General features: G+C 21.2%; 6 protein-coding genes across 6 annotated transcripts; 4 read left to right on the forward strand and 2 right to left on the reverse strand. All coding sequences in view use genetic code 6, as the record gives it.

Annotated features, from left to right (window-relative positions):
* Positions 1–617: 617 nt before the first annotated feature.
* Positions 618–2,073, reverse strand: TTHERM_00481320 (transmembrane protein, putative; the record flags this gene model as incomplete). Its single annotated transcript, XM_001017443.4, has 3 exons — positions 1,513–2,073; positions 1,146–1,248; positions 618–1,093 (listed from the first exon to the last, which is right to left on the reverse strand). The coding sequence occupies exons 1-3, from the start codon at positions 1,969–1,971 to the stop codon at positions 618–620; spliced, it is 1,038 nt and encodes a 345-aa protein (XP_001017443.4). The 5' UTR covers positions 1,972–2,073.
* A 618-nt stretch (positions 2,074–2,691) lies between these two features.
* On the forward strand, positions 2,692–4,016 carry TTHERM_00481330 (hypothetical protein; the record flags this gene model as incomplete). The annotated part of the gene is made up of 4 exons (XM_001017444.3): positions 2,692–2,829; positions 3,091–3,276; positions 3,617–3,716; positions 3,817–4,016. The coding sequence occupies 4 exons, from the start codon at positions 2,692–2,694 to the stop codon at positions 4,014–4,016; spliced, it is 624 nt and encodes a 207-aa protein (XP_001017444.1).
* A 1,940-nt stretch (positions 4,017–5,956) lies between these two features.
* Positions 5,957–7,072, forward strand: TTHERM_00481340 (endonuclease/exonuclease/phosphatase family protein; the record flags this gene model as incomplete). The annotated part of the gene is made up of 1 exon (XM_001017445.2): positions 5,957–7,072. The coding sequence occupies one exon, from the start codon at positions 5,957–5,959 to the stop codon at positions 7,070–7,072; it is 1,116 nt and encodes a 371-aa protein (XP_001017445.2).
* Positions 7,073–8,033: 961 nt separating this feature from the next.
* Positions 8,034–9,834, forward strand: TTHERM_00481350 (transmembrane protein, putative; the record flags this gene model as incomplete). Its single annotated transcript, XM_001017446.2, has 2 exons — positions 8,034–8,479; positions 8,583–9,834. 2 exons carry the CDS (start codon positions 8,034–8,036, stop codon positions 9,832–9,834), a joined length of 1,698 nt encoding a protein of 565 aa, XP_001017446.2.
* A 1,682-nt stretch (positions 9,835–11,516) lies between these two features.
* Positions 11,517–11,987, reverse strand: TTHERM_000481359 (hypothetical protein; the record flags this gene model as incomplete). Its single annotated transcript, XM_012797951.1, has 1 exon — positions 11,517–11,987. The coding sequence occupies one exon, from the start codon at positions 11,985–11,987 to the stop codon at positions 11,517–11,519; it is 471 nt and encodes a 156-aa protein (XP_012653405.1).
* Positions 11,988–12,399: 412 nt separating this feature from the next.
* Positions 12,400–14,553, forward strand: TTHERM_00481360 (hypothetical protein; the record flags this gene model as incomplete). Its single annotated transcript, XM_001017447.2, has 3 exons — positions 12,400–12,967; positions 13,196–14,070; positions 14,125–14,553. 3 exons carry the CDS (start codon positions 12,400–12,402, stop codon positions 14,551–14,553), a joined length of 1,872 nt encoding a protein of 623 aa, XP_001017447.2.
* Between the last annotated feature and the right edge of the window lie 95 nt (positions 14,554–14,648).

Raw genomic sequence — 14,648 nt, forward strand, 5'->3', positions numbered from 1 at the left:
TACAAATAAAATAATATTCTAATAAATTTTAAAAAAGTAGTTTTGTAGATTTTTTAAAGAATATTTATTTATTAATTGATACATAAGCTTTTTAGGTTTTTTCAGAGCTATCTATCTAACTACATAAATATAAATATCTTAATAATTTTAATAAAATTATAAATCATTTCTGTAGAATCAAATAATAAAAATAATAAATACTTAATGTTTATCTAAATTAACACCCATCCATCTTATAAGTTTTTTGTTATAATTAAGATTTGGTTATTGAATTGCAATTAGCTTTTCGTGGAGTGGGTAGTGTGAATTAAATAGGATTTATAATTTCTAGTTTTAGGTAAATTAAATATTTATTTTTAATGAAAATTGGTAAAAGCTTTTATGAATTATTTGAATTTAAATAAGAAAAAATAATTATTGAATCATTTTATTTCTAAATAAACTATATTTTTCAATCTAAAATTATTTTTCTATTTATGAAATTAAAAAAATTAATTTTCAAAATTTATCACTTTGTTTTTATATAAAAGCTCCCAATAAACATAATTTTTTACTGGATCTGTCTTAATTTATTAATTTTTTTGAATGATAAAGTAAATAATAATTAAAATATAATATCAATATAATACATAAATTATTATTAAAGTTAGTATTTAAAACTAAATATTTAAAGATGAAGCCCATTACCAATAATTCCAAGTGAAAGCTTTCTATATGCAAAAATCATTGTAAGTTACTTATGGAGCCATTTAGAAAAGCTAAACAGCTTTATTGTAAGCAATATACTCGTCATTATATATGTATTTGCAAGGCCCGTATCTTAAACTTGTATGACAATGAAAATTAGTATTTAGTACAAATAAGAAAGTTTATAGCACGTTCTTATATTCTTAATCTCCTTCACTTAATTTACAATAAGAAAAGCTTCCTGGGTTAAAACCACATTAACACTATGTATTACCTGCATCTTAACCAGTAGAATCTACTAATTAACAGTCTGAATCAGTGGCACATGGAAGAGGTCTATTTGAGCTTTTAGAAGATAAGCCTTATGCACAATTTCCTTAGCTTACATATCCAGACGCGCATGCCCCTACAAACATATAAAATTTTATTAACTATTACTAAAACTTAAAAATTTTTACTGAAATTATCTGCAGCAATCCCATTGTCGAGAGAGTAGTAATAAGTACAACTTCCTTTACTGCAAACACAATTATTTTAACAATCATAATCACTGATACAAGCCTATAATACAATTAAATTAATAACTTCTATTTTTTTAATTGGAATTATATTCTACTTCATGTAGACTTTTGGTTATTTTGTTTTACAAATTAAATAACAAGTTTAAAATTGACGCTTAATAATTAACCTGAAAATTTTCTTCATTTGTAGATATAAAAATTTCAATCCAAATCTTTTCATTTTTACTTTTCAAAATTTTTATTTTATTATTTTACTGATTAAACTATTGTTATTCATGATCAATTGATAAAATATAATATTTACTTCACCAAACGGTACTTGTTCTTTGCATACTCCTGTATTAGAGCCTTGAGTAGATATTAAACAGTAGTTTCCTACATCACAATCTCTATGTTAAGTACATGCTTAGCCAACTGAACTACCAACACAGTAGCCACTCTAACAATTTTTTGATTAGCAGTCTGTATTTTATGAACAACTTTCTCCAGGTAATGTTTTTACTGGATCTGGATCTTTTTAACAATATGCAAACTTATTTACAAATGAAGACAAATTGCAACTATAACCATTAGGACATGGCCATAATTCAATTTATTTATTTTTATCATCAATTATTTAAGCACAAAGTGTAGATTCTATGCTAATAATTTGTGAACAAATATATCTCTTTCCTAGACAGATAGGGTTAGACTAAGCAAGTACAACTTTTAATGTAAAAAGCCAACAAAAGCAAAAAAGTTTTATTTGATTTATATTTTTCATTTTTTATTTATTTTGTAGTAATTAGTAACTCTAAACTAAACAAATACTTATATCTCTATAATTAGCATAGATTTTAATAAGAAGAAATATATTATTAATTAATTCATTGTTATTCTTTATTCATAAAACAAAACCAAAAACTAATAAATCTTGCATATTCAATAATGTATATATACAAAATAACTAATTATCAATGAATTTAATTATTCAATTATTTAACATTTATCAGATATTTATTTGGGCATAATTTCTTTTCTTTTTTTTGAATTTTATGAATGAGTTTTTAAATCTATTTTAGTTTGTAAATATTTATTAATGGTTTAAAGAAAAAACAAATCAGATAACATTTTATTAAAAAATTCATTTTTAGGTTATCTATATTGCCTATCTAAATATCTGTCTGTTTGTTTGTTTGATTGATTGTTTTATGTGTATCTTTGATACAAATAAAAAAGAAGTATGTCAAAAATATTATATAGAGATAGTAAATATATTAACAAATAATATTAGTTAGAATGCAAATAGTCATGAAAGTTGTATGAACTGCTTAGTTTTGATACCTACTAAAATGAATGAAAAAATAAATTAATAAATAGTTGCTTCATTCTATTTAGAAACTAAATCAAATATACAAGGAAAAAAGAAGAAAAAAATATAAGAAATAAAATAAGAATAAATAAATAGAAATCTTATTCAATTATCTTAGCGATTATATAAGGAATGGCTTTAAGAAGAGTATTAAAGAATCAATTCAATTTAATTCATAAGGGATAGGCTCAAGCTGTCAGAGGTGGACATGGTTGGGATAGACCTGATGTTCCCCTTAGCTTCAACCCTCTTTATGTTCATAAGCGTGAAGTATGATTGTTTATTAATACTAAGTATTTGTTTAGAAGCAGCGATCAATTAGTTTGATGCAATTAATTAAAAAATTTGAAATTGTGGATATTGATTGAATTTGAAAGTAAAGAATAGCAATATAGCAACATTTTAAATCTAAATAAAATATGATGAATTTATTACAGTTTAGAGATAACTTAAAATCAATTATTGTTTTAATTTAGTTTAAAATTGTTTTAAATTGCAAGAATATTTATTGATTTTTTACTAAAAATTAAGCTTTCTATCTTCGATACTAATATGTGGATGTACGATTAAGTCTATCCTGAATACGTAATTTCCTATAATGAAATTCATTTAGTTGATTAATGGAAAGGTCTCAAGGAGTCATTTTCTTAATCTGCCTACTGGTGGGCTATGATGGCTATGGTTTTTGGATTCTACTTCATTAACACTACTCCTAGAGTAATGCATTTGCAAAAAAATTAATTAGAATTTATATTTAAATGATGAAACAAACAAAGCAATAGGTTTAATTTGTTTAGCAATTCAAAATATGATAAATAATTAAAATTAGTGAGCTAGAATAAGCAAATTATAAATTGAAAATATTGTTTCTTCTTTGCAATAATAAGAAATAATTGATATGTTAGAATTAGTAAATAATATTTGATGAATAAATAAATAACTTTGAAGATCTTAATATATTCTATTCATAATATTTAACTAAAATTGCTTGAGCATTAAATAAATAAATATCTTTAAAAATCATATTGGACTAAAAATTATTTTTAAATATATTAAGTAACTTGGTATTGATACTAATGACTTAAAGGGTTTCCTTGGTGAATACTATGGTCAATACAAAAAGAGAAGTGGTATTAGATCCAATTTCCTTGGTTTAGGTAAGCTTTAATATAAATATTTTATTTGTTATTGAGTTGCTTATTTCTTATATTGTTTGTATTTATACCTATAATAATCTGAAAAACTAAATAAATAAAGATGTCACTGGTGAAAACTCCATCATCCAGCCCAATTATGACAGAAAGAATGGTATCAGAGATGTTATTGACTCTCTTAATGCTGATGCTGGAAAAAGAAAACTCATCAATTTAGAAGCTAAGAACTTTATTGAAAGAGTTGAAAAGGAATGTGAATAACGTATACTCAAGAAAGGTGGTGCTACTTAATCTCACCACTGATTGATTGATTAAGGTTTGCTCAAAACATATGAAATATTAAATTAAAATACTACCTTAATTTAGAAAAGTAGTAGTAAATAATATCTATTAAGTTTGTATTTGTCATGGTTTATAGGAAGTATAAATCTTAATCATTTTTATCTTAAATAGAAAACTTCAATCCCATTTCTTAATAAATTTGAAATAAACAAAAAAATTGATAAATGATCAAAATCTATTTTTAAAAGAATTATTTTGAATATTATTTTAAAAAATATAATTTATGCCAATAAAAAGTAATAAAAAGTGAATAATGAATTAAATTTTTTTAAAATAATAATTAATTATCATTCTAAAAATTAAATTAATCAGAAATTGATTTAATTTTGATAGTTTAGTTTAAATTCTAAAATACTTCTAAAGGATAACATTCACAACTAAATTAAACAAAATTATTTATGATAAATCACATTTGTTTTTGAATAGCATATTTATACTTATTTAAAGAGAAATTAATTTCAAGAAATATCTTTTTCTAATTTATTATTAAATAGAATATAGAGAAATTAATTTCAAGAAATATTTTTTTCTAATTTATTTAAATATAAATTAATATAACTTTAAATATTAAAATACTTAGAATATTATTTTTAAATAATAAATTTTATATATTTTTAATTGATAAAACATTATGATTAATAAGGTGTTATGGGTAAGATATATTTTATTTAAAGCCTATATAAGCAAATAAAAACTAATTTATATTATGAATATGTTTATTTTTTATCAAATATTTGAATCTCAGATTTTATAAGAATAATTCATTCAATCTTAATTTGCATTTGAACAATATCCAAGATAATAATATGGAAAAAATCATTGTAAAAAATTGTAATATTTGACAAAAAAATAATTTAGATAAACCTTAATTAGTATTTATTAGATCATAATTGAAATAATTAAATATGGTTATTCATTACTTAAAATTCTAAAATTCTATTTTTAAGAGATATTAAAAATGCATAAAATTGCATTGTGGTTTTGTTAAATTTAAAAAACATTTACTTATAAAAATAAATTTATTTCTTAATACTCTGACATTAATATTATAAAAAAGACCTTTAAAAAGTTAAAATTAAAACAATTTTTTGGTTTAAGAAATAGAGATTAATTTATATTATGAATATGTTTATTTTTTATCAAATATTTGAATCTCAGATTTTATAAGAATAATTCATTCAATCTTAATTTGCATTTGAACAATATCCAAGATAATAATATGGAAAAAATCATTGTAAAAAATTGTAATATTTGACAAAAAAATAATTTAGATAAACCTTAATTAGTATTTATTAGATCATAATTGAAATAATTAAATATGTTTATCCATTACTTAAAATTCTAAAATTCTATTTTTAAGAGATATTAAAAAATCATAAAATTGCATTGTGGTTTTGTTAAATTTAAAAAACATTTACTTATAAAAATAAATTTATTTCTTAATACTCTGACATTAATATTATAAAAAAGACCTTTAAAAAGTTAAAATTAAAACAATTTTTTGGTTTAAGAAATAGAGAGGAAATTATCATAATTTTATATTTAATATTATAGAATGTGTCTTTTTCATTTAAAAAATGAAACAAAGAGAATTCACCAGTTCAGTGCTAGAAAATTAGAATCGTTTATTTTAGAGCTAATCAGAAGAAAAAAAAGTAGAAGAAAATAATTTAAAATTACTTAATGATTGCGTCAAAAAGGGTAATTTTAAATTAAATTTTGATGAGTTTAATTAGTAATTAAAATTTATGAGCAAGATTTAGAAGTCAATTTTATAGCTTCTAGAATATAGAAAATTGTTAGCTTGAAGCACTAAACTTTTAGTTTTAAAAAATTTCCATAACCATTTAGGTTTAAATAATAATTAATAAATATAAAAATAAATAAATTAGCAAACTAAAATGTCAACAAAAGAATTCAGCCTTAGCTATGAATACTAAGAAGGAAAGTGGTAAGAAACTAAAGAGTCTTCTTGTTTTTCCTCACAAAGTTGCAACAAAAATCTTAAGATAGGAGCTTTTAATGTTTTATGGGGAAATTCTAATAAGTTTATCAACATGTTTAACAGAAACGAGCAAAGATTTAACTATATAATCAATAAGCTGATTCCTCAGACTGATCCAGATATACTCTCGCTATTAGAAGTTTCAGAATAATTTATGGAAATGCTTACTTCAAACTAGCATATTAGAAATAATTATTACTTGAGTCATGTTAAAAGAAAAAGAATTGACTATGTTCACGAAGTGGTAATGATATCCAAGCTTCCTTTTTCTTCTATTTTTATGAATGATGATGATTATGGTAGATGCATATTTAGTATTTTTACTGATTCAGTACCTTCCAATAGTTTTATGGTTTTAACAAGTCACTTCTGGGCTTATGAATAAGATTATGTAAGTAGAAGTAAGTAAATGGAGCTCATAGATTTATCAATACAAACTAACTCTTTTTTAGAAAATGTTAATCTTCCAGTTAAAATATAAAAGGCTGCTTTAGAAGCATCTCAGAAAAGCAATATTATATTGTAAGGTGATTTAAATTTACATTTAAAACACGAAGATTCGTTTATCTATAAATTTGGATTTGTAGATGTTTGGAGAGAAATTTATCCTCATGATGATGGTTATACTTGGGATGCTTAAAAAAACAAATTCGTAAAGAGTATTTACATTTTAGACAATAGAAGGATGAGATTAGATAGAATTTTACTAAGGTAAAATAGTCATCTCTTTAAAATCATAGATATTTAAATTAAAGCTCAGGAATCTATAGGGTTCAATTTATGCTGCAGTGATCATTACATGTTATTGTCTGAAATTTAAATAAACAAAGAGCCTAAAATGTACATTTAAAAGTATGATATCTCAAACATCCTTATGGAAAAAAAAACAGGTTTCAGATCCTTTCCAACAATAATTAAGTTGAGAATTTTACTTTTAATTTCCATACTTTTAGGGATTGTGATTACACCTTTTGGAGTTAATTTATTAAAAAGGAAATTAATGTAATATTGAAAGTGGATTTATTTAAATTAAAAATAATTAATTTTTTATTATATTTTGTTATTATTTTTACTAAAACTTATTTTTTGAAAAAAAAGTATTATATAAATATAAAAGATAAAATTAAATACATAATAAAATAGACATTTTAATCTAATTTATATATTTTAAAAACACAAAAAACAAAATATAAATTTAAAATTTTTGGATAATTGAAAGTTAAGGTTTCCTTATTAATTATCGAAATTAATTTAATTAAAAAATTTAATATCAGTAATACAATCTACTAATATAAATAAATTCATCAACAGGTACTGAAAAAAATGAAAATGAAAAAAGTATTAATAATATTAATTGGTATTAAATAAAAAGACCTTACTTTATCTACCATTTTACTAGCTTAACTTTGATTAAATATAATTTAGTCTATTGATTTTTAACCAAATTAGTATTGCATAAATTTTAAAATGATTTAATTTCAACAAATATAAATGAATTGCATCTTATTTTATTATTACCTTTAAAAATAGCCTAAAAATAAATTATTTTATCAAATTATTTTTGAAATTAAATAATAATATACATACAGTCGTAATTATTTTAATTTAAGAAGACAATCAGATTATATTCTTTAATCTGTATATAAATCAAATTCATTAATTTTAATCTATAAATCATATAATTAAATCTTGTCCTTAAAATATAAATGGTCAGTAAAAATTAATTTTAATTTAAAAAAAGCAATATTGTCTTTTCATCAAAGTTTATTATAATTTATTATAATTTTGTATTGAAATTAGGATTAATTGCATGGTTCTTTTTATATTTATTACTTTAAAATTCATTTAATTTTTTTTTAAGTATAAAAAAATATAAAAAAACTATTTAGTGACTTAAAAAAGTCAAGAATATATTACTATTTACAAATATAGAGAGATAAAAAACTAAAATTTATTGAATTGTAAAACAAACGATGAAAAAATTAACATTGTAATTCTAATCCAAAGCCTTAGAAGAAAAATATTAGCAATATATTGAATAAGTTTATATCCCAAAGCTTAGCAACTTCCTCAATTATGTTTTAATAGTTATAGTTGTACCTTGCATCATAATGGATTTATATTACAGCTAAAATCTAGGAGCGTCTTTATATATATTAACAGCACTCTCAATTGTAATATATAAGATTTTGTTAAAAAAATGCAGACAATTTTATGATATATACATATTTTTCATGGAATTTGGTACATAAGTGCTTATGGGATGTAGAATCTATATTGATGGTCCCACTTTAGACAATTTTGATGTCTATCGACTTTTTTTTTTTGGAGCTTCTATGATCTAAATTTAGTTCATCATGCACAGTATAAGTTAAAACCTTATATTTCCGTTAATTACAACTATGACTCAATTGATCATGTAAATAAAAAATATTATTTTATTCCTTTTTTAAATTGAATGTATTTCTAAAAAACCAAAGTAGAACTAATTAATTTCTTATAAAATCATGTATAATAATTAGATTTATTACAGTCACTTGGAATGTTTCGATGTATGACTATAAATTCACCTATATTATATTCACTTTACTCACAGCTTACTTTTTACACCATAATTTAAAAGAAAAAAAAGAGATATTTATGTTTAGAGAGCAATAAAAGCAATGGATTAAAATTTTAAAAAATGGAATATCTCAAAAAATAATAACGATCCAATATGATTAAAAGTAAAACGAATTAACTTTAAATGTGATCAATAAAAATGCAACAGAGAGGTTTAAAATTTATAATGAAAAAGATTTCAAGGTATTTTCTAGAAGAGTTCATCTATTTAAAAAAGAAATAGAAGCTTATGAAGATTATGATAAGAAGTAAGTAAATAGAGAATCTAAAATTCATGGTGGTAGCTCAATAAAAAATACAACTTTAGAAAGCAGAATTATTTAGTTTATGAAACAAAATATAAACAATTCAAAAAAAAAAGATTCTCTCAAATCTATTTAATCATAGAGTATAATATCTAAATTAAGCAGTGATGCTCCATTTAAAAAAATGAGTTAAGACTGTTCTTAAAAATAAGTATCTATGAATAGCATTAAGCAAGCTGAATACCAAGCTATTATTTAATCTGAAAAATAAAAGCCAGAAGTTTATAAAATTAAAATGTCCTATTTTTTAAATGAAGGATACCATCAGTGTTACATAATCTTTGAATAATAGTCTGAAGAAGATATTATTAAAAATGTTATTGACTCTAAAAAAAAAATCGAGCTAAGATTCATAAACATATGCTAGCAATTAGGTAAGTTTTCATTCAATCATTAAAAAATTTTGATAAACTAAATAAAGTATGCAATATTTCATTCAACCCTTTCTTATCAACTAATTAACAATGATTTAGTTCAAAATTTTCCTTTGCAAGCCAATCAAATTTTTAAGTTACCAAAATTTCTAAATGTATTATTATTTAATTTATTAAATAAAAAAGTTTGTTTAAAAAATATTAGCGAAAAGCCTCTCTAAAATTAATTTAAATTATTTAGAAAACACCTTAATAATACCCAATTTTTTCTTATTTACTTCTAATTCCCCTTATAATAATTTAAAAATAACATAAATTATTTACTTTTTAACAAGATAGCAAAATAATGTTTGAATCAATTTTTTTTTAAAAATAGGAATCTATAACTAGTTCATGCAGAAAAATATACATAGCTTAAACTTTCTAAAATAATATTTATTTCTAAGTTAAAACAAACTAAAGAATATTTGTGATTATTATTTTTATGTTAACAAGGGCTATGAAATAAGTTAAAGCGTAAAGTAGAGTTAGATAAAGCATTTTTCTTTATATTAGTTAAATAATATAATAAAAGAAACATTTTGGTAGATTTAAGAAAAAATAAGTTTTCATTATGTAAATTGTGATAATGAATATATTATTGTATCTTATTTGCAAAAATGCTTACAGATTTTAATCAATTTTATTCAAAACAGTTACACTAAAGAGTTAATAGATAAAAATATTTAGAATATTGAATATTTGGAATAATAAGAAGACAGTATTTCCCAAAGTAATCAAAATATTAAGCAATGTGAGTTAAGCCAAGCTTTTACATAAAATACAGAATCAAGCCCTAAAAAAATTTTTTTAAAAATAAAATCAAATGAAAATTTATTAAATAATGAGAGCATTTTCTAAAAAGATTAAAGCTTGTAAATGCATATGCATAAAAAAAACTCAAAAACTAATTAACTTGATAGTGCATCTAATTAAACTTCCGAATTTCCTATTTCATGTATTAAATCTCCTTAACTAAGTAACTCAAATCATAGAAACTCAATCAAATCATAGAATTTAAGAATAAAATTCAAATTATTTTTAGGTGAAAACACTAAATCTAATGTTCTTAAAATAACAGTTTCTGACAAAAGTGGAGGAATAAATCCTTAAAATTTATTATTAATTTTAAAGGATATGTCTTTCTAAAAGTACAATAAAAATTTAGAAAATTTTGTTTACTAAAATCTAGGATGGAAAATCAGTATGCATAACATAGGATTGATAGGGCCTTATTCTGATTTTTTTATATCTCCCAAAACTACTCAAGTAAATTTCATATGAAAATTGATAACTAAATAATTTTATTTTTAAATTAAAAATAGGGACTTAAGATTTCATTTTATGTTTATAGTGATATAAATATAATATTCTAGTAAGACAATAGAATTGTTTTTTCAAACTAAAATTTCTTCGAGGACTATTAACGTTTAAAATCAACTTATTATCACAAAGACTCAAAATAATTAATCAAAATGTTTCCACTAAAGGATAAAAATTATTTAGAAGAAGATTAATTAAAACTTCCTAAATGAAATAACTAAATAATTCATTTAATGGATAAAAATTATTTTATGCTTACTTTAAAATAAATTAATTAAAAAAAATATTTCATTTTTAAAGAATACATATTTGTATGTGTCTATTTACTAATATCAATCTTTATCAAAAATTATTCCATTTTTCATTTAAAAATTTGCCCAATATATTAAGTGTGCCAAATAAATAACTAACTGTCTAATATATACATGATATTCTGTATACCATTTAACCAGAAATAATGAAAATAATTTTTAATTATCATTCAAATTAATAAATTATTTACTAATTAGAAGATGAAATTTGTTTTAAAATTACATATTTAAAAATGGTAATAAATACATTTAATATCGAAGTTATTGTAATTATCTTTATGATTAAGATTGAGAAATAGATTTAATTATGTTTTCAATTTTTGGTTATTTTTAATAGAAAATGCTTTTTTTAAAAAAAGGTCAAAAAATAAGGGAAGAGATATTTGTTGACTTATTTTTGATAAAAGATTACAAAACAAAATTGATTTTAACTTTTAAAGTGGTAGGATAATAAGCAAGATAATTTTAAGCTAAAAAGATTTTCAGTAGATTGTGTTTTTGATAATAAATATGAACAAGTATTCCCTTCGCTTTGAATCTTCTTCTCTTGAACATAAATTTTAAGAAGAGGTTAGAAAAGTTTATAGTAAGACATTTCTTACTATCTTAAAGTCTTACATATTTTTGGTTGCCCTGCCCTGCATCATAATATCAATCATTAACTTTAACTTATCTAACTTATTAGTTTTCAGTTTTGGATTTACTGCTTGCAGTTTAAACTATTTTACTTCAAAAAAATTTCCTAAATATTACAATATACTAACTAATTCGCTTAGTTTTTGCGTACCTATGGCTTTGTGCTCCTAAGTTATTCTTTTTGGTTAATCCACTGGTGTTAAGGATGTATATTTTCTTTTCTTCTTTGGTGCTTGTGGAGTTTAAATCTAAGTTACTATCGCATTTTTGAGTGCTAATTTTTTAATGACGTTCACTTAAATGGTTTGTTCAATCATTTTGTAATTTTTTTTTAATAAAAATTAAAATTTTTAATTATTAATGGTCTTTTAAACATTGAGGACATATTTGAGTATATATAATTAATTATTGAATGTTATTTAATTAATAATTTACTGAAGTCTCAGCTTATTAATTTGCAAACAATTTTTTTCATCATTTTAATTACATTTTTTTATAAAAAGATATTACTATACTTTTTGGAATAACCAAATTTACGCCTACAAATACGAATTCGGCATATTCTAATTTTTTATCATCTATGTGCTGTATATTGTGTAGAAAAATAGGAGAGAAGTTTTCTTGCATTAAAATTCAGAAAAAGAGTGGTTGTTTATTGTTAAAAAATTGCTATCATAAAGTATAATGACTATTAAATACGATAAAAAAAATAATTTTATAAATTTGGAGATGATAAATGACCAAGCTAAAAACTTACTAATGATAAATAATGAGGAATAATTCAAATAATTTACTCGATAGACTTTAATTTAGGATAAATTTTCAGAGTTTTAATATAATAAATAGATAGCAGAGCTTTCAAATGACAGAAACGAAAATGTAACACCTATTAATTAAAATACTAATTGCTTTTCAAAAAATACTCTTGAAAATAGAATTATAAAAATTTTGAAATAATACATTTTAAACAAGATAAAATTAGATTCACAAAACAAAGTAAAAAAAAATCATTACGATTAAAATAGATTTAACAGTAAATCATAACAAAACTATTCAGTTAACAATAATTAAACAAAAGACTTAGATTTTTTTTAAGACTTATGTCACGGAAATTATAAAAAAAATGATGAATCAGAAGAGATGAAGTTGTAAATAAAAATACAAGCATATTAGCATTAAACAGATTATTTTTGTTGTCTTGTAATCGAAGAAGAAACATTACAGCATAAAATTAAATCTCTTGAAATCCTAAATAAGTCACATTTAAACAGCTTTTTTAGCTTCTTCATTTAAACGGGTAAATATTTTAAAAAATATTGAATTAAATTTGTTTACTTTTTTAATAAATAGAAATTTATTTAACCATCATTTTTTATTTTTGATTATGGATTAAAATTTTTAATTAAATTCATTGTTTTATTTCAAATAGTATTTACTAATTTACCACTTTATAATTTTTTGAATTTTTAAAGATGAATTTTTTTATTTAAATTGTTTAAAATGAAAAAAAATTTTCCAAAAAAAGGTAGAAAATTAGAAGACATTCTTATTAACATTAAAAATGAGTAATTTGTTAAGGCTGTAATTGCTTAGTGCTTTAATGGCATGAACAATTTCAAGGACTATGCCTATATTTAAAAAAATTAATTCAAATTAAATATTGAAAAGTTATAGGTGTAGTAAATATAACTTGAAGAATTTAAAAATCAAATCTTATAAAAATTTAATAACTATTATAAATAAATTGAAATTAAAATTTAATTCATAGGATGCAATTCTACTGAAGTAATTACCACTTATGTTGATAAGTTTTAGCAATTGATAACTAACTTACTTGAAAATTCAATTTAATCTTAACTATAACCATTCACTTATACTAATACTTAATTAAAAAATCATATTAGACATACTTAGAAAAGCAGATAATTTACAGTAAATTCTTTGTTATTCAAAGATAATATAAATAAATCTAATTAAGAAACTAGTTTGATAAAAATAGACTCAAGTTCAAAGCAGAATCTTAATTTTGTGTATTATGAGAAAAGATTTAGCAATTAAAAAGAAATTTTAGATAAGTAAAATCATAAATGCATTGAGTTACAAAAAATCGAGTAAGATAATTTTGATACAAGTGTTTAAAATAAATAAATTATCTTGTCAATTGAACTGCTAAAGGGCGAATCTAAATTATTTAATATATTCAAGGTATCGGTACATGATAACCGAATAGGTATTACTTAAGAAAAATTGCTAGAAATTTTAGATGCATTAGGAATCTAAAATACTGGTTCTAATTTACATTAAAAAAGCTTTAATTTTCTTGAATGGAAAATAAATTATCATATCATTGGAAATATAGGGCCTTTTTACAATTTTTATGTATAAAATACTCTGAATAATGTAAGTTTTTCATATTATAAATTTTTAAATAATAAATTTTAATATTTAAAATAGGGATATGAATATCATTTTTATATGTATTAAGATATTAGTATACTAAATAATAGTGCTTTATAAGAATAAAGATAATTTTAAAACAACCAATTTACTGAAAGTTTAAACAAATCTAATGAGTAATTCTTTCACTTAAATAATATAAATAAATTGTATAATGAAATTTGTTAATAAAATAACCATTTTAATGAGGAATCTCTTTAAAAATTTAATGCTAGTCCTTTTCTTAACTTTAATAATTAATTTTCATTAAGCAAATGCTTGGGAAAGTGCAATGAATTTAATAATAATACTGAAACTTAGTTAGATTAAGACGAATCAACTTCAGCATTTTCCAGAAAAAATACCTTACAATAATTTGTTACTCATTATAAAGATTTTAGCTATCCTTATTCTAAAAAACTTATTTCTGATATAAATAAAAACTGAAAGCTTCAACAAATAATTTTCATTTAAATAATTATCTTATTTTATATCTTACTATCTTTATATACATATATATATAGTGTAATAAAAAAACAAAG

This window comes from Tetrahymena thermophila (assembly GCF_000189635.1).
Source record: "Tetrahymena thermophila SB210 genomic scaffold scf_8254611, whole genome shotgun sequence".
Classification (NCBI taxonomy): domain Eukaryota; phylum Ciliophora; class Oligohymenophorea; order Hymenostomatida; family Tetrahymenidae; genus Tetrahymena; species Tetrahymena thermophila.